This window comes from Condylura cristata, unplaced genomic scaffold (assembly GCF_000260355.1).
Source record: "Condylura cristata isolate star-nosed mole 26May11 unplaced genomic scaffold, ConCri1.0 scaffold00007, whole genome shotgun sequence".
Taxonomy (NCBI): domain Eukaryota; kingdom Metazoa; phylum Chordata; class Mammalia; order Eulipotyphla; family Talpidae; genus Condylura; species Condylura cristata.
The window spans coordinates 61,863,877-61,884,295 of record NW_004567108.1 but is presented as its reverse complement, the minus strand read 5'-3'; the positions used below and the strand labels follow the sequence as shown (position 1 = coordinate 61,884,295).

Here is a 20,419-nt window from a genome sequence, read left to right as displayed (position 1 = left end):
CTTCCATAATTAGCACAATTTCCTTTAAAAAATATTATTTTTTGTGATTTTTATTTAAACATCTTTAAATATAAATGTTCCTAATTAAAGTTTTATAGAAGTCAAAAACATCAGAATGATGCAAAGATATATATATATATATATATATATATTCATCAGAACTGGGCAGTATTCACTGTTACTGAAATTATTATTAAGGGAATAGATAATTATACTTTTTATGTATTTCATTTCATAAATGTGTTTTGTAATTGGGTTGTTTTTCACACTAATTTATATAATAGAGACCAGAAGCTTTATTATCAATAAAAGCATATTAAATCAATCAAAAAAAGTAGAAGGCTTTTATAATGATGGCAAAGGAGATGACAATAACAGTGTATTATAGCTTATCCACTGTATATTGTTCTATTATTGTTCACTTTCCATTAAGTTATAACCTATAAGAGGAATATTCAAGGCTCTGGCATATTTAAACTGCTTTAGATCTGGTGTGAATGAGTACCTTGAACAAGGCTAATGTTGGCTACTGAAGTTTATTTATTCAACCCTTCAGCAATAAGCTGAGTTGCTCTTTGTTTGAAATGTCTTATGAAATGTATATTTTCATACCTGTTATGGACATTTTGATGAGTTATTGTTTCTGGGGGGACTCCCCAGGGACAACCAAATCTGCCTCCAGGAAACCGTTTAAAATCAAACTGGCAGCATATTTTAGGATCAGGTCCGCAAGTGTGAGGGATGTCATAGCTGTAGAAGGGCATCATGTGGCAAAAAATATCTGTGCCAGATCCCAGATCTAAAATAAAGAGCCAACAGACAAACCTGCATTTATAAACTTTGTTTTCCCACAACTGTTCCAAAATGCCAGTACTTTACATACATAATACAAGTTCTACCCTAAATCAACCACCCCTTTATCTACTAGTACATATGCCCCAGCAGCATTTAATGAACACCGCCTGAAGGAAAGTATCACAGTCTCTATCTAACTCTTCTCTCTAACCTTAGCAGAGACAAAAAAGTCCCATCACGAACCAGCAGGTGCTGACCTGGAAAGATACACTGCGCAGAAGCAGCAGTTAGAATCGGTTCATCCACAATTTTATGGCCACGTCCATCCCTGGCTGCCAGTTCCTGCCATATCTGTTCCCATCCCAGGTAAAAGGAAACCCTGAGAGAGACCATTATATTAGCTGCAGAGCTGAGTGAGAAGAAAGAAAGGGAATAAAGGGGGAAACTGAAAGAACAAAAGAAGTGGGAGTCGCTTATGAAAACACTGCGCAAATTCCTATCCACTTCTTGTAGTGAGAAGGAAGCACAACCAGGAAAGTTCATGGAGTTCCCTGAATTCTACCAATAGCAATAGGGCTTTTCACCAAGATGATGCACAGAAAAAGAAAATTTTAAAATCAAAACAAATATAAAGACAAAGCAAACAAACAAAACAAGATGTGGAAAATGACACAGATTTCTAATGCTGAGCTGTTAATTAAAACCAGCATGTATTTATGCCATTTCCCTTAACAGGCCAGAAGCCTACCACCAAGTGAGATTGGAAGACTTAACTAGTAGTTTCAAGTGGTCACCTGTGTATAAGTTTAATCTTTAAATACCTCTTCCTTTATTTTTGTGTGGATTCACAAGTGGTCACCTGTGTATAAGTCTAATCTTTAAATACCTCTCCCTTTATTTTTGTGTGGATTTACAATTTTCAACATGGGGTACATATCATTTTTATAATTAAACTGACCAAATAAAAGCAAAAAAAGCAACATTAACATTAAAAAAAATGAAAACTACTTCATTAAGAATTAGAGTACACAATGTTCAAATTAATTTCAAACTATTATTGTTAATGCAAAATGTTTAATTAAATCTATCAGGTTAAGTCCTGAAACATTCTACTTTTATCTCATACTCCACTTAGTTAAAATATTTTTACCAGTTCTTTTCTACATATCAAAGCCATTAAAATCTGTGTTTTTCTGTACTGTTAGTCGTGTCACTGAGTCACATTCATAAGAGGGACACCATGGATGCTGGTCACCAGTGCTTGTTAGCTGCAAAGGGTTGTGAAATGTTCAGAACTGATGGCAAATTCCTGTTTCTTTTCCCTGTGGGTCAAAGACTCACTCAAAACCCCACTCCTACTCCTCATACCACACTATTTAGCAGTTAATTTACACATTTCAGCTTATTTGCTAAATTTGGTGGTAACTGTCTTTTATCAAGTTAGACTACAATTACCTTATGGGCAAGGATGTTTACTGTATCTCTCCAAAAAGGTATTAAGTACATAAAGGTACTCAGTAATTCTTCCCTGACAGGCATCAGGGCAATACAAATGTACACAACTGTTTATGTAGAACTCCTTCAATTAGCAATTAAAAAAAAATTACATTCCTTTGTATTTCATCTAATTATTGGAGCTGTAAATGCTGTAAGCTCTTGTTTACCCTGTAGGTTTCATTTTCTAGAATAAAAATATTATATAGCTAAGTTTTTCCTTATTGAAAAAACAGTAGTGTATAGACTAATGTTACCAGTTAGATGCACAAGTGACTTTCTGAAACTCTCAAGGGGGAGGTTGCCAAGAACATACACAAAAGCAAGTATGAAGTAATGCAATGATTTCTGAACACTGTTTTAGCAACAAAAAACCCTTTATTCAGATGAGGTGTCATTGAGAATTCAATACTGAAAAGGCAGTATATGTCAGGGGCTAGGGGCCTGGGTTTCAGCAAAGCTTAGATCTAGATTCACATCTATCTCTGCAACTATTTCCGGTATGACACTTGGCAAATGACTTCAATAAATCTGTGCCTCCATTCCTCCCTCATTTAAAAGGAATAATAATGGAACCTAATTTAAAGTAAAATTATTAACATTCAATTAGAGATGGATATGTAGCACGGAACACACTACAAGTCTGTATTAAGACTCAATAAATAAATTTAAGCAATAAGGTGCTTAGAATTAAATGGAGGAAGAGGCAGGCAAAGGTTACCTAGAGGACTTGTCTCCTCTTCCCTACCAGGAGCTGTAGAGGTTTGTCCTAGGAACAACAAAATGTGTGAAACCAAGTGACAGGAATTATAAGGGTGTTCTAGGTAAACAGGGTTAGGCTTTAAAGGTAATTCTTAGTAGATGAAGAGAAAGGAAAGACTGAAAAAGAAATACTGGCTGAGTATGAGATAAATGACTCACTAACAGTCCTAATGAATGTTCAGCTTTGTGATGAAACAGGTGCCTTGTAAAACAGAAGTAAAGTAAAAGCAGTATTGCAGGTGAAAGCACTATTTGCAAAAGATTGATTCCTTACATTTATTGAAGCATAAAAATAACTTCTAAAAATACTTTCACCATTGCTTAAAAGAATCTTGACACAAATACATTTTATAAATAATCAGAAGAATGTCTATCAATAGGCAACCTGGTATGTGAATAAAACCCACAATGGTATAAGTTCATAACCTTGTGAATTAAGGATCAACTCAATAGAGATCTTCAAATTTCATCAAAACCTACATACCCCAATTCTGTCGCCAAAAAAACTCCAGTGTTTTATGCAGTGCAAAATGCTTTTTCACTGAATAGTGTACTCTCTGGATAAGCATATGAGAAAATCCAGCACGCTTTAGAAGATATGCCATTGTTGGTGAATGTCCAAAAGGGTCAATAGCCCAACCAGATCGAGGTTTCACTCCTGTTGGTAAAGAAAATAAGTATTATTATTTTTTAATTGATAAATGAAGTAAAGCCTGCCAGAGTTACATGGTCTTCTGGATTCTAAGGAACAGGAGCAACTAGCATTACCCTATAACTAATACTCCTGGCGGGACTTCCTGACTAGAAGATTCTGCCACTTATCATGTCCTTCCAGGCAGAGGGATCACACTGGAAGCTAATCATTTAGAGTTGAAATAAACACTCTGTCATGTTACAGATATTAAAAAGCTACTGCCTTCAATGATGCTGAAGAAACAATCCAAAACCTCACTCTTCTGCGGAAATGGAAAACCCAGCAGCTCACTGTTATGTAGTAGAGAAATAAAAACTACCTCATTTCAATTCATACTCTATGAACCACAGATTAAGGCTTTTATGTATTACACAGTTCCAAATCATCTTAGTATGCAGTGTTAAGTGACCAAATTATGAATTTCATTAAATATTAAAGACATGTTGATACTGGTGCTTCCTCTCTATCTAGATTAGTAATAACTTTATACACACACACACACACATACACACACACATGCATGTCAAGGCACTAGAAAGGTTCTAGATGTAAAAACATCTCAGTACCAACACACACTTCAGCATCCAGCGTTTGGTCACTACGTATCTTTTTCTATTAAAGATAACCTCAAAGAATTGACTTATTCCAGGGCCACCGTTAACCCTCCCTTGTGGCGCAACAGGTTAAAGCACAGCACTGCAAGCGAGCTGCAGCTGCTTCAGGACGAGTTCAATCCCTGGCCCTGGAGGTGATCCAGGTGGATCTCTCCTGTCTCTCCAGCTGCTCCTCCCTCTCAGCAGCATATTTCAGTAAATCTGCCTATTCTGCTCCCCACTCTGTCTCTGGTGAATCTCTCACCGCCCCTGTACTTCTGGCTTGTACCCCAGTTCTGTTATATATATATATATATATGTAACCTTAAAAAAGTACAAAATATTCTTGGAGCATTTTCTTAGGCTGTAAATTATAATCCAATTAAGTTATAAAGTAAAACCGGGCATAGTAATCTTACACTATGAAGATGTCTGAGATTTTAGCATCACTAGTGAGTCTTTCCCAAATCAAATCACTTCATCTAGAGGAGTGAAAACTTAGCTACAAGAGTATTCAAGAATCCCTCAGAGGTAATGATGTAGAAAAGACAGAAAGTAAACTACATTTTGTACAACACTGACATGCGCTAGGAAGAAACCCAGGGAAGAAAGAATCCAGATTACAAGTACCTCCATAGGGTTTTCCTTGGTGTATGTGAATATTTTTTGAAAGGCAGTAAAAGGGCACATTTAGCAATGTACATTGTAACAGAAATCCAAAATTTCATAAAGAGATCACGTTTGCCAATAACAGTAAAAAAGATGATGGAAAATATTTTGTGCTTTTGTGCAAGAATGAAATTACTAAACATAAAAGAATAAAAACCATTAGAAAAAAATATAGGAAAAAACTAGTTTAGCAAGCCTAATAGACTTAAAAATTAGAACATAAGAAATATGAATAATATAAATAGTAACATTAGATTATTCCAAACACATTCAATATTAAAGCATAAGAAAATGCAAGTGATAGTTTAAAATATGGGTATTTTGGGCAAAAGGCAACCATAAAACCTCAAACTTAAAAAAAGATAAATTTGCATAATAAAGTTCATGAAAGAAGAAATTAGCAACCAAGGACTAAATTATTTAAAAAGCATCCCGTAACTAATTCTAGAAATAAAATGTCCAAGATGTGGTGTTCTGAATTGTTTAGAAAAAGAAAGAGAACACTAATGAACAAAATGCTGCCAAAACTATAATAAGACGAAACATTCTCAAAAGTATTCATTATCTAAAAGTAAAACTGCCATGAAACTCCTAGGGGAGAAAGAAACAGGAATAAATGTTTATGATACTGAGGTAAAACAGTGGATTCTTTGATATTATAAATACAAGTGACAAAAGAAAAAAAAATTGGTAAACTGGACCTTCCCAAAATTAAACTTCTTGTGCATCAAAGTACAAGTCAAGAAATCAAAAAGACACACCAAGAATGGAAAAAATAACTACAAAACAGTATCGAATAAGGAACTTTTATCAAGAATATATAAAGGAATCTTACAAGTCAACAATAAAGACAAATAACACAATTTTAAAAGTAGGCAAGTAATCTGAACAGACATTTCACCAAAGATGATATATAAATAGCCAATATACACATAAAAAATGCTTAACATCATTAATGTTTAAGAAAATGTAACTCCAACTCACAATGAGATAGCATTTCACAAACACTTTATAACAATGACAGACAGTAACAGATGTTAGTGAAGATAAAGAGAAATTAGAATCTTCACATATTGTTGGTGGAATGTATAATAATGCAGTCATTTTGGAAAACATTTTGGCAGCTCTTCAAAATGCCAACAATACCTCAGTAAAAGTAATTTTCAAAAATGCTAAATGACAATCACCATATAACCCCACAGTTCCACTCCTAGGTATATGCCTACCTCAAAGAAATGTGAACATAACCTAAATATCCATCAGGTTGAGATAAATGTGGTATAGCTACACAACAGGTATTATTCAGACATAGAAAACAGGAAAACATTATGTCTAGAGAAGAAAGTCACAAAAGGCCATACTGAATGGTTCTATTTATGTGAATTTCCAGAAAAATCAAATCCATACATACAAAAAGCAGATTAGTGGTCTTCTGGGCATGGTACAGGAAAGAAGGGGTGAATGGGGTGTGACTATCAGTGGCCACAGGTTTATTTTGGGAATGTTTACAAGTTCTAAAATAGATTGTAATGATGGTTGCACCACTCTAGAAACATAAAATTATTGAATAGAACTTTCAAGTGGGTGAATTTTCTGACATTTGAAACACAATTATAAATTTCAAAAATTGTATGCTGAGCAAAAGAAGCCGGATACCAGAAGTCAGTTCATATATTTATATGAAGTTCTTACACAGATAAAACTAATCTATAGACATAAGGGCAAACAGGAGTGTTGAGGGAATGAGGAGGACCTTTCTGAGATGATGAAAATATGAGTTAATTCTATGGTTAAAGTTGGTTATGTTTCACTGCATGTAAATTCTATGTCAATGAAAGCTAGACAAAGACATCCATATGAATTAAGATTTAGAAAGTGAACATTCTTAGTTTAGAACGTAGTTAAATATTTAATTTTTATTGTGTGCAGTCCACAATTCCACCCCGGCTGAATGATTTGTCAAGAAATGCATAGTCATACTCAACAGGCAGGATGTAGTATAGGGAGAGTGTACAAAGCAAAATCAGCAAAGGGAAAAGGCAAACCGGGCATATGTAATCCACCAGGAAATCATGAACTAAATCTTCTCACAGTTTGTATTCAATTCCTCTTGCACTGAATTGCACGAAATGCCACCAAACCAAGGAAGTTCATAAGAGACTCAATGTCCAAAGATGTTATTGGGGATAAGTCAAGTAGGCACCCTCTGCCTAATACATATAAAGTTTCTAGATTCTCACAGGAAGAATAAGTAGTACCATAAACTACATTATTTTCACAATTACACAGAATGAGAAACAGCATTTAGAAAATTCAAGTATATAGAATTTAGCAAAGGGTCAATTCTGTAGAAGACCTTTGTAAAGATAAGTTTCAAACTTTTATCTCTTTTACATAGGCTTATCTTTGTCTTATTCTTAACAATAACAAAAACTTGGGAAGGGGAGGACTCATAATTATTTCCATCAAACAAGCTAGGTTTCTCTGATTTCAACTCCTGTAACTGGCTCAGAGATTAAAAAAAAAAAAAAAACACCTTAATTCAAATAGGGCTAACTGGGTAGATACTAAGCATAACTATTTCTTGTGATTATTAGTCTAGGAAGATAAGAGCCCCAGCTGCCTATTACCATCTTACTATAAGGAGAGAGCCAGTAGAAGACTAAGGTGATACAAAGAAGCAGAGCCAAAGGAGATAATGCCCACACAATATAACTGGAGTTCCCAAGGTCCAACCTTACCTAATGCTGCAGCATATCACTAAAATTCTCAATGACAAAACTAATAGCTTTCTTTGTCTTTTTCATTCTTTTTGCTCCAGCTAGTAACTGAGGATTTTTTTTTCTCTTATGATCAAGAATCTTAACTAACAGATCATTAAAATTACAGTTGGAAATTCTTAGAAAAAATATTTCATAGTAATATAAATAAAATAATTGATAAACAAAAGAAACAAGATGGCCCTTAAAATAACTATATGTTATATATTATGTAGCTATGTAAAATTTATGATGAAAGAGCTTATGACAAATAAATGAAGGATAAATTATTCAACGTAATCAGTACTGGGGGAAATTAGTCATACAAAAACAAAATAGAGCCCCATCTCACATTCTTCAAAATTAATTGCCCAAACTATCACCAATGAAGGAGAAAGACATCAATACATACCTCCTAGATTTTTTTCCAGCCACTGATGTCCTTCGATTAGTTGGTCAATTATGGCAAAATAATGGGTAGCAGCTTCATCAGACATAACCCAGCCACCTGTCACAATTTCAAACTGACCATTTGCTAGTAAACTAAAAAGAAAATAATAGTTTACATTAACACATAATAACAAACAATTCAAATACAAAATTAAAGCAGCCTAAGTATTATGGACAGCCTTTAAGTATTGCCAGTATTTATAATAGTTGTTAAAAAATTTTAAGTCACTAAAAGAACTTCACCCATGAGGCCTGGTGATAAAGATATTTTAATAAAGTGTCTTAGTTGAACCCACTTTCCCTTGGCAAAATTACAGAGTTCACTTCAAAAACTCTCTTTCAAAAGGTATAGAATCTACCACACAACCTCAAAAGATTCCTGCTGTCAGGAGTCTGATCAGATTTACTTCTGAATCTTCAGAGGACCTAGCAAGTACATTATTCAAGAGTACATCCCTGATGTTGTTTACTGAAGACTGTCATTTTAAGCACAGAATTTGTTTTTAATATACCTATAGAAAAAAAAAATCAACATCCTAGTCCTTCCAACACTGGTAACTTAATCTTGCAAAATGACACAAAATAGCAATAAAAGTGAAGTTAAATATCACGTCTCTGCAAATACAAACATTACAAAGCAGCCTGGTCCAGATTCAGTTACAATATAGGCTATTCCAAGGGGATTGAAACTGAGATGGAAAAATGCACAAAAATATGTAAAAATAAATTAATATAATAAAAAAGAAAAAAATAGGTTATTTGCCCTTCATTATTAACTGAAAAACACTAACATTATCATAATCTGTACACATAGTCCTCCTTTCCATAATACCATGTAAGTTTAGTAGATGTCCAACCCTAGAAAGAAATTGTAAAATGACACCTTCCTTTGTGAAGGAAAAAATTACAAACTTAAAAATTTCAAGAAATAATCTGAAGAAGTATGAGAGCCCAGAATTTAAGCAAACATCTAAAAGTCAGTTTGAGTTTGCAGTAAGATGGTTTGGCAAACAGTATAAAATTTCAAGAAGACAAGGGCCCTCCCTGGTGGCGCAGTGGGTAAGGATGCCAATGCTGCAAGCCAGCTACAGCCGCTTTAGTGCGAGTTGAACCCCAGGTCCCTGCGGTGACCCACATGGCGTGGCAGACCTCTCCTCTCCCACTTGCTGTTTCTCTCAGCAGTGTACTTGGTGAATTTGCTGTCTCTGGTGAATCCTCTCACCACCCCTGCACCTCTAGCTGTACCCCAGTTCTGTATGCATAAATACATAAATCTTCGAAAAAAATTTCAGGAAAACAAGCAACTTTAATAAGGATACCATCACTCGATTCCTACATCTACAGCTAACAGTGAAGTACAAAGTGAAATTTAGTTGACATAGACAAAGACATAAAAGACAGATAAGTATTGTTCTGCACCCCCCCCCCCATGGCACAGAAGGTTAAAGCACTGCGGAAGCCACTTCCGCATGAGTTCAATCCCCGCCTGCCCCAAGGAGACCCACATGGCGCGGGAGACCTCTCCTGACCCACCGCTGCTCCCCTCAGCAGTGTACTTCATCGATCTGCCTGTTCTGCTCCCCACTCTGTCTCTGGTGAATCCTCTCACCCTCCATATCTCTGGCCTGTATCCCAGTTCTGTATAAATAAATAAATAAATCTTTAAAAAAAAAAAAAAAAGGACAGATAAGTATTTTTCTACAAAGCATGTAACAAAAGTCACAGCATTACTACATCTGACTGATTCAAGTACACATGTGATCAAATGACTAGTAACAGTGAATAATGGGCATTATTTTTTAAAATAAACAAATGAGTAACTTTTTAAAAACAAATAAACGAATGGATAACTAAGTGTATAAATTAAGGAAGACACTAATTAGGCCTGCACTGGCATGGGGATCACCAAATAAAATAATTTCACATGGAGAATCAGATGACTAAGTATAATGTCTAAAGAAACACCCAGTCAACCTCAGATTGTTAAGGTTCAAATCATGGACGTATACTAAGGAAGATGGAAGTTTCTAAAAATTGAATTTGTTTAAAAACACAACTACATACAAGGGTATTTTGTCTCACTTTTACTGCCAGTGGAACTTTGCTTAGAGTTAGTTCAATTTCTTATCTTTTTAGTGACATCTGATTTAGCCACACTCTGGAAGTCACACTCCAGAGACCTCCCCTTATACCTAAAGACCAATATTTGGAAGCTGTGAAGTCCAGACAGATTTGGAATTTAATCTCTGGCAATCAAAAATGGAAAATTGGCCTCCTTATCGCAAAATCCCAAGAAACAGATCTTTTAGTAAATTTTAGAAATCAACTGGTCAAAACACATTCTTTGTTACCTTGGAATAGAGAACATGAAGGACAGATTAAGAAATCTGAAAATCAGGACTCTCCCGGTGGCTCAACGAAGTTAGCCACAGCTGCTTAGGTGTAAATTCAATCCCCAGCCAGGGAAGTGACCTATATCGTGCAGCAGGCCTCACATGTCTTGCCCCAATGCACCCTTCAGCAGTCTGCATCAATCTGCCAGTTCTGCTCCCTGCTCTGTCTCTGGTGAATCTTGTCACCACCCCTGCACTTCTGGCCTGTATCCCAGTTCTGTATGCATAAATAAACAAATCTTTAAAAAAACAACGGAGAATAATCCTTAGAAAGTAAGGATGCACACATGGATCACTTGTTAAAAAAAAAAATCTAAAAATCAATTGGAAAAAAAACACTAATGATGAAATTTTTCCTCTCTATCAGTTTTGTTTTGCTATATGAATCCCTGTTCTCCAGACATGAACTGGTTCCAAGTAGCAGCCAATCAAGCAAATAATCACACATATGATATTTCCCCAACTCCATTGCTGAACAATCTATCCTTTTCCTTTCCCCATGATGTGTGAGTTGCTTCTGTGATCACTTTATACTGAGATACTATTCAGATGTACTGAATTCCTATCTACACAAATAGCTAAAGACCATCCTGTCTTTTCATTAGGGGCAGTAAGAACTTTCCAAGTCATTAAAATGTTTTCCAATATCTTCTTACCTATTTATATTTCATTCCCATCTTTCCCAACATGGCTGGTTCAGATGCCAACATGTCTCAGCTCAATAAAGGCGACAAAGAGAAGTTTCTCAAGGCAATACACTACCACACAGTAACATTAATCAGAAGCCAAAACTACCAAGTTCATTTCGTTGGTTCTACCAAGTTCTCCCTCCCGCCTCACTCACATTAGAATGTGCTGTCATCTTGTTCACTTTTACTTGCACAGCATGTAAGAAACTTGCTTGTACAACAGGGATATGCTCTAATAGTGGTCAGATGAATGAGGAAAAAGTCAATGAGACTTTCAGTTTAAAACTAATATTAACATTAAAGTTTTACATTAGATAAAGCTCAGACCTAGGCAAAATAAATTGAACAAGGAAAGGTCAATTGAATAGGAGTGTGGATAATCAAGGCATGAAATGAATTGATCTAAAATGCAGAAGTGGCAAAAACATAGAAGAAAAGAGGGGAGATTACATGAAAGAGTATCTAAGGGAATGATGAAATAGATTAATGCCTATACGACTTGGGGTTTAATTTCAGGTCTCTAATGAGTTGGTAGTGTTAATTCACAGACATGGAAGTGACTCGCAATAATAAATAAAACTTTGAACAGAGCTACTGATCTGATCATGAAATAGCCAGAAAGAAGTAATTGTATGTTTGAAAAAAGAACAAATATAAAAATAAGTTGTGGGGAACGAAAACCAAACAAGAATGGGAAGTCTGAAGAAAACAAAAAGAGTATTAAGGGCCCAGAAGCAGGAAAACAAGAGGAAATGGATGTGATAAGAAACACCAAGTAAAGACAAAAAGATTAAATCATAAATAATATAGCCTGAAACATCATAAATATACCCTGAAACATTCTAGAAAAAGCAATGAGACCCAATCTTCACTTAACCTACCCTCCATAAACAGGGTACCATTTTTCAACCCTCCATAAACAGGGTACCATTTTTCAACCCTCCACTCAAATAAGGGCGGAGCTGAGCAGCCAGGTGATATAACACAAAAGGCAGGTGGGCTCTCAAGAGCAGAAGACAAGAGAGCTCTTGTTCCTGAGCCCTTTTTACACATTGGTACTACTGGAAAGGAGATATGGAAAGAGATCTGTGGAGGAGAGACATTAGAAGAGACACTTGGGTGGTAAACACATGAGAAATGACAATGGTGCCCTTTACTTAGATTTTGCTTCTTTCAGCATAGTCTTGCCTGACCCTCTTTGCCCTATTCCTGAAGTTCCCCACCATGCTTAGACTTGTAACAAGCTTTTAGAGAGCCAGCAGTCCCACTTCAGGCCAACCTTGTTTGGCTGGGCATTTACCCACAAGGAAATGGGGACTTTTTGTTGTTTTAGTGAGGAAAAATATACCTTCTCTCTATGCACACCACTTTTATTAAAAATCTTTCATACTAAGTCTCCTTTACCTTTGTACATAAGAATGACTGATCTCTTTAAAACTTTGGGGTACCTTTGTACATAAGAATGACTGATCTCTTTAAAACTTTGGGGTCCCTGGACACACCTGGGAGCACCTCAGTCATTCACTAGCACTTCCATGTGGTCAAGGCATTAAAAAAGCTACTATATACCTTTGACTTACTCAAAAATAGGCATATCAGTGGTCAGAATTTGAAATTAAAAAAAAAATTAAATATCTGAATTACTAAAATTGTCAACAAATTAAATCACAGTGATTAAAACAAGCTTGTAAGAAAATCAGGGCTGTGTGTCATGGAAATCACGGCACTGATTACTGAAACAATATGCGCACAGTTTTTAAGAAAAAATGCACAGATAGGTGAAGACAGGCATAAAGGATCTTTACCAGCAGGTCAGAAAAAAAAACGTAAGGTTTAGTTTTTTTAGCATGTTTTTTCTAATAAGATAGAACAAAAACCAGATGGAATGAAAGAGAAGATATGATTCAAAATACTATGTGATGTCACTAAGACTGGACAGCAGGCTAACTAGGCAGTTTAGTTGGTACTCTGGGCACTGCTTGCTTTGTATGTGTATAAGAGATATAAACCAGAAGACTTGGTTTGGAAGGTTTAGTCTGATATAAAATATCCACTGTATGGCCCTCCCTGGTGGCGCAGCGGGTTAAAGCACTGCACTAAGAAGCTTAAGCCACTTCCACATGAGTTTGATCCCGGCCTGCCCCGGAGGTGACCACATGGCGCAGCAGACCTCTCCTGACCCGCCCGCTGCTCCCCTCAGCAGTGTACTTCGTAGATCTGCCTGTTCTGCTCCCCACTCTGTCTCTGGTGAAGCCTCTCACCGCCCCTGAGCCTCTGGCCTGTACCCCAGTTCTGTATGCACAAATAAATAAATCTTAAAAAAAAAAAAAAAAATCCACTGTATTAGGAAAAATCGCTTGTCAAAACAAACCAACCAATTAGATAGAAACTGCAGAAATGCACAAATTTGATGTGGATTGTCATGTACACCAGAATACAGGCAATAAGCACTTAGGAAGAATCTGATGAATAAGAGAAAAAAAAATGGGAAATCTGTTGACTTAATAATTGGGAAGCACAATGATCACCATTTGCAAATGCTCAGAAAAGCAGAACTGAAAATCTTTCAGAAATAGTACCTCAGGATAAAATGTAGGAAATATTTATATGCAGTGACAGAAAAGCTATGGGATCTGCCAAAAAAAGCACCATATATACATCACTATTGCTAGCAATATGAAAACGGAATTAAGACAGATTTTCTTAAATCAAGGAAAAATAGGAAATACCTGTATCTAAAGGAAAAGCTATTTAGAACAAAGACAGCCATGTTCAGTGTTAAACAAATATTAATTGAGCTATTTCTCTGTGGTAATCCAGAGAACTGAAAGTCAAAAAAGCTACTCCCTCTAAAGTATTTAATTAGTTTCTCTCACAAAAGAGGATCTGGTTTCTTGCAAACATTTTTTCTGCATGTAACCTTTCTCTAACATTCCTAATCAGATCTAGAAACAAAAGAGAACAGATGCAGAGAAAGAATGAATGGAAAATATATAGGCAGCAATCCAAAAAAGATTTTTGAAGTGATTGAGTTATAACTACAAGTGAAGACATTACCTACTCCATTTTTCTAGTCTTTCATAGTAGGAAAGTGTTACTAAAAGCATAAGAAAACAACTGATTCAAAATTAAGTGGAGCATATCTATCACAATTCACTTTGCCTGAGACAGAATTTCTACTTAACTTACTGCCGAGCATAAGAAAATAAATTTCTCTGAGTGTCACATCTCCCCTATGTAACTCATCACACATTTGGAATTCTGTCACACACAGAAGAATGGACTGAAAGAGCTTTTTCCCTAATGAGGAAAATTGTTACAGATAACTTAGCAGCAAACAATGTGTCAGTTATCCAGCTTCAAAAAATCACAAATTAACTTCACATGAGAAAACAAGTTGAATTAGTAATCACACATCTGGATAAATATGAAATAATACAGGGCTTAATTTGTAAATAAACATTACTTAAATGGAAAATTCAAAAAGATGGCGGCTCCCAATATATTACTTAATAACCTAAGAACATTTGCTTAACAGATTATTTGAGTTAGTGCCTTTCAAGTGGAGAATATAAGAGAAAAAATATGTTTGAAATCCTCCACATAATATGTGGGCAAACTCATTGATTGCCTACTTCTGATTATCAGTGACACCTGCCATTAAAGATTTTGTACCAATTGGCCAACCAGTCACCATTTCACCATTGCTTCCTAACTTGTTTCAGGTACATGTCCTTCTCTAAGCTCAGTCAAGGCCCTCTATTAACCTGGGCTGTTTTCCCTGAACCCAACCTGCTTCAGTGGCTCTTATGGATGCATAAGAAATTCCCAGCTACCACATCTCACCAAAGTATCACCTAAATTGTTATCATTCATAAAATATAAAACTTTTCTTTCATAACATTCATCAGAAAATTTAATTACATTGTTCACTGTCTCTCTTTCTCAACAGACTATAAGCTTCATTGAGGGCAGAATCAAATCTGCTCTGTTCAATACTTAACACTTGGTAATCTACACTTACAAAAATCTAAGAAAAATGTACTAGAAACACAAAAGGAAAATTTAAAAAAGCAAGAATTTCAGACATAACTGGCACTTAAAAATGAAAAGAAATTTAACCTCATAAGAAATGAAAAACTCAAACTACAGTGAGCTGCAGATTAAACTGATCAAAATGTTGTACAATATACTATGATGTCAAAAACATGGAAATAGTTATTTTTACATATTGCTAGCAATAACTATAACCTTTTAAAATACATTCATATTTTTACCCACGCTCATTCATGTTCATTCAAATTAAGTCAGGAAATATGTAAAAAGATAAAAATAAAAGCATTACATACACTGAAAATAAAGATAAACTATTATTCACAAATGACCAGAAATAAAATTACATGGTTATTAACTAAGAGGATTAAAGTTCATTCACAAATGGCAAGCTTTGTTATAAATATTTTACCACAACTAAGAAAAAAAAAAAATAGGTATGTCCTCGAAGGTAGGTATATGTGTCTTTTCTCAGATAGCTACTAAATAACACAAATAAGGCTAATCCTAGTAGCTACCTCCTTTGAGATAAACTAAAGGATAGAGAGAGAACAATGCTTAATACCTTTACCTCTCATGTGTACACTTTAATTATTAGGACTTATATTTAAAAAAAAATGAAAATGTTTCTAAACTATAAATGGTATACCCTGACTTTTTCAAAATAAAAATACAACTCAAACATTAATTTAGGAATATTTATCACATTAGATGGTTAAACCGATAGCTTGTATGAAGTTTTACAGAGAATATTGTAAATATTTCACTGTATAGTATATAGTACTTCATTTCCTCATTTTTTCCAAAATAAGATGCTCATTCAAAATAAGAGAATATATGAGGTTAAAGATTTAAAAACTCACTTTTAAAAGCTTGCTATAGGCCGTCCCTGGTGGCGCAGCGGGTTAAAGCACAGCACTGAGCAGCTGAAACCACTTCCGCATGAGTTCATCCCTGCCTGCCCAGGAGGTGACCACAGGGCGTGGCAGACCTCTCCTGACCCACCCGCTGCTTCCCTCAGCAGTGTACTTCGTCGATCTGCCTGTTCTGCTCCCCGCTCTGCCTCTGGTGTAGCCTCTCACCACCCCTGAGCCTCTGGCCTGTACCCCAGTTCTGTATGTACAAATGTCTTTTTTTTTTAAAGATCCACTTATCCATATAGAACTGGGGTACAGGCCAGAAGTGTGGGGTGGTGAGAGGCTTCACCCGAGACAGTGGGGAGCAGAACAGGCAGATCAAGGAAATACACTGCTGAGGGGAGCAGCAGGCGGGTCAGGAGAGGTCTGCTGGGCCATGTGGTCACCTCCAGGGCTAAGCGGGGATCGAACTCCTGCTGAAGTGGCTTTAGCTTCTTAGTGCTGTGCTTTAACCCGCTGTGCCACCAGGGAGGGCCACAAATAAATAAATCTTAAAAAAAAAAAGCAAGTCTCTCCCCTTCTTGTTCTACATTCCTTTTAAGTGTTTTGATAGTACATGTTTTCCACCTTCAGGTCCAGGCACTGTGGTATTCCCAGGGAAGTACCCATGGTCCTCCATTACAGTCCATGGTGCTCCCCTCCCTTAACCCTCCCTGCATGCCTCAGATCAGAGTTTAAATTTGTCTTTATCAGATCCTTTGCTTGGCTTCTCACCTGGTATTTTATGTTTTTCCTGGCTTACTTCCCTTATTATAATCCCTCCTAAAATGCATTTTCTGGCTAACCCTTAGTGTTATTAGTCTTATTTTAGCCATTCTACAGTTTGGGATTGTAACTTGTAATTTTATCTTACATCTCATTGATGACCTGGCACCTGCATGCACACCCTCTGCCGCACTACTGCAAACTAATAAATTTCTGTCAGGTGTCTGAACATGCCATGTTCTTGCTCATTCCTGACCCAAAATTACCTCTTCTAACCTAGAATTCTTTCCCCACTCTCTACTAACGCTTCCAATCCAGAAAAGCTAATCCTATTACCATGTAGATTTCAGATTGACTAGGATCCCCTTTTCACTTAGGCAGAACACTTTATTATGAAAATGTGTTTAACTCCCTATCTTCTCTGTCCCACCCTAAGAGTCAGTCAGGCTCCTTTTCTTACTACATCCCTAAAGTCTAGCACAGTAAATATTTGTTGAATGACTGACAGAGTAAATAAGAGATAGTAGTGAGATAGTATTTCAGCTGACTCTTGAAAAATGAATGGGTCAAAAAGGAAAAAATATGGGTAAATTCATAAAAGGGAACAGCAAGCATTGTATGAGGACACTGACATGGTTCAGCATGGTTAAGAGGAGAAAGGTGTGAAACAAGTTGCTGACAAATAAGGGTAGACATATAGGGAATATCAGAGGACAAAAGCCAGTATGTGCCAGGAAATGAGACAGTGGTCTGTACGTTTTGATATTGCAAGCATTTTAAAGCCAAGAAGCGACATGGGTAGACTGGCATGTTAGAAACCTGTAGGTGAAGAGGTGATACTGGGCACAGCTGGAAACACAAAGTACAGTTGTAAGTTTTCCTAATAGCAGGAATCAAGAACAATGGATATGAAGGTGGGAGTCAGAGTCAGAGATACAAAAATATTAAAAAAGCAGAAGTGCTGGTGTGTTACAAATGGCAGTGAGAAAGGCAGAAACAATATGGTTAAGAGCGTTCTGGTCCTGTCTACACTTACATATTAGTTGAAGGTTGTTTAGCACATTCCTTAAGCCCTCTGCCTGAGTTTCTTCAGCAATTGAATGAGATAATAAAGGATCTTAACTTAGGGAAAACTATAAAGCTCACTGAAGAAGCACATGTAAGTGTTTCAAACATGGCCTGGTACTATTTAAGCATTCAACTAGCATTAACTGTTATAAGTCTTCCCATGTATTCATAAGTAGAGTTTTCTTGCTTGGCATGACATGGTACGTTATTTTTAAGAGTCTGGACTCAAAAAATTTTCCATATAAATTAATGAAATAGTGTTCCCAGGTCCCATCTAAATCACACCAAATAGGAACACTCTACTTTCAAGGATAGCAGGATAGCAGATAGCAGGGAAATCTATGCTAATAACTAAGGAAAAAGAAAGAAGTCCAAGGGGAAATTTTAGATCTGGAAGTAGTCCATATACCTGGTAATTAAACATTAGAATGATGAACATGTACAAGGAAGAGGGAAGAACCAAGGGGTACAGTCCCACGGGCGAAAACAGGAACATTTAGGAAAGGGCAGAGGAGGAAATCAGAAATGATGACAAGGAATGCTCATTAATGTGGAACTAGAACTAGGACAGAAAAAACTCTAGGGCACATAAGACTAAAAGGAAAGGATTTCAAGAAGATGGATGGGTCATTGCTACAGAGAAACCTTCCTTGTGGAGTGGGAAGTAACCAATGGAAAGAGCAGCTGAAGAGTTCTTTGTCGCTTTACCAGTATAAATGATGTAACTAGAAGAGGTGGAGTGAATAGGAGGAAGAAACACAACAAAGCCACCTCACTGGAGAAGAAATAAGGCTGGAGGAGGTAGGGCTGGAGTACAAACTTTCTAATATAATATACATCACTACTTCAAATATTAGAAATAAACATAATTTAGACAGAGATGCATTGGCCTCATTCTTTTGATGAAATATTAAGCATTTTTAGGTTTCAAACTCAATTCAAATCTGAAATTTACTTTGAACATTGTAAGACACTGTAACTTCTGAAGCTCTGCAAATTTTACAGCAACCTTTGGTGAAATACCTTAAAATTTAGTACAAAATGTATAAAAAGTTAGACTACATAAGAACTCTAAAAGCACATTTTTCTAGTAAAATTCAAAATGCATATCATTAAGTTTGAATGTGGATTAGTTAAGAAACTAACTCAAACATTTCTCTGATTTTGATAAGCAAACAGTTAAGGCAGGGTAGAAGGTTGACTTAACTATAAATCATAGGAGAATGGCAGGTTTAGAAAAAAAATTTGCATTCTTGGCAAACTCATCAATGTGTTAAAGATTCAGTCTACAGTAACTAATAACATTTTACCTCCCAGCACATATTTGCAGCCTTTCAGACCAAAAATCCACACACGAAGCTGGTCAATACTTTGACAAAGCCAAACTATTCTAGGTTCCAAAAAACCACTGGATTCCTCCACTGAACACTGGTCTCAACAGCGGAAGCAGATTCAGTGTCAGACAGGTAAAAGTCCAGAGAAGAAAAAGGAGCATGCAATACACTGGGTGCCAGGAAAGGAAATGTTGATGCTAATGTTTCAGCTTCTTGATGCTAAGTAAAGGCTCTCAATCTTGATGTATTATAAACATCGTGCAGTATTTAGCTGCAGTAAGTCAAGAAATATTCAAATATGAAACCTAAAAAGTAAAAAAAGAATGTTAACAAGCTAGTCATTTTTAAAACAAAACAGTGTAAACAGAGACTATGCTGATTATTTCACAGAAGGCAGTTTCTTTCAATCCACTGGATATACATTACAAAGTAGATATCATGACCATCACTGATTAGATTACTTTTAATCATAATATATATATATATGTGTGTGTGTGAGATATATGTGTATATATATATACATATATATATACACATATATCTCACACACACACATATATAGAGTTGTTTGCATGGGTCTCTGTTAACTAGATTTTCATTTTTAAAAGCCTATGGAATCAAATGAATACTCCTGTCACAGAGCTAAAAAAATCAAACAATTCATTACCAGAATAGATTATGGGGATAACTTGAGTAATGTTTCTGTTAAAATTCCATAATCAATTGATATTCTTCAGGGACAAAAAAAGCTTATATGGGGCTCTGCTGGAATTGACAGGTTCTGCTCTGCAACAGCTAGCATACAAATTTAGGCACAGATACTTAATCCATGGATTCATCTTCAAAAAGGGAAAAACAAGCCATTTCATAAACATTTCACTAGTATTCAAAAAATTCTATTAGTAGTGCCATTCAGTACAAGCTCAGAATTTTAAATAATAGTAGTAAACATATACCTATTAACTTAGGCCAAAAAAATGCATTTAGGCAAAGAACCCTAAAAATACTACTTTTTTTTTTTTTTAAGATTTATTTATTCATACA

The 20,419-nt window shown here is 35.8% G+C and overlaps 1 protein-coding gene across 1 annotated transcript in view; it reads right to left on the bottom strand.

Annotated features, from left to right (window-relative positions):
• The window catches only part of MAN2A1 (mannosidase, alpha, class 2A, member 1), a 162,456-nt gene that overhangs the window by 92,599 nt on the left and 49,438 nt on the right, over positions 1–20,419 (bottom strand). The window contains exons 5-7 of the mRNA XM_004678365.2: positions 8,179–8,309; positions 3,536–3,706; positions 613–799 (exon numbers count right to left, since the gene is read on the bottom strand). Of these exons, the coding sequence (XP_004678422.1) occupies positions 613–799; positions 3,536–3,706; positions 8,179–8,309 (489 nt within the window). The remainder of the gene's footprint in view (positions 1–612; positions 800–3,535; positions 3,707–8,178; positions 8,310–20,419) is intronic.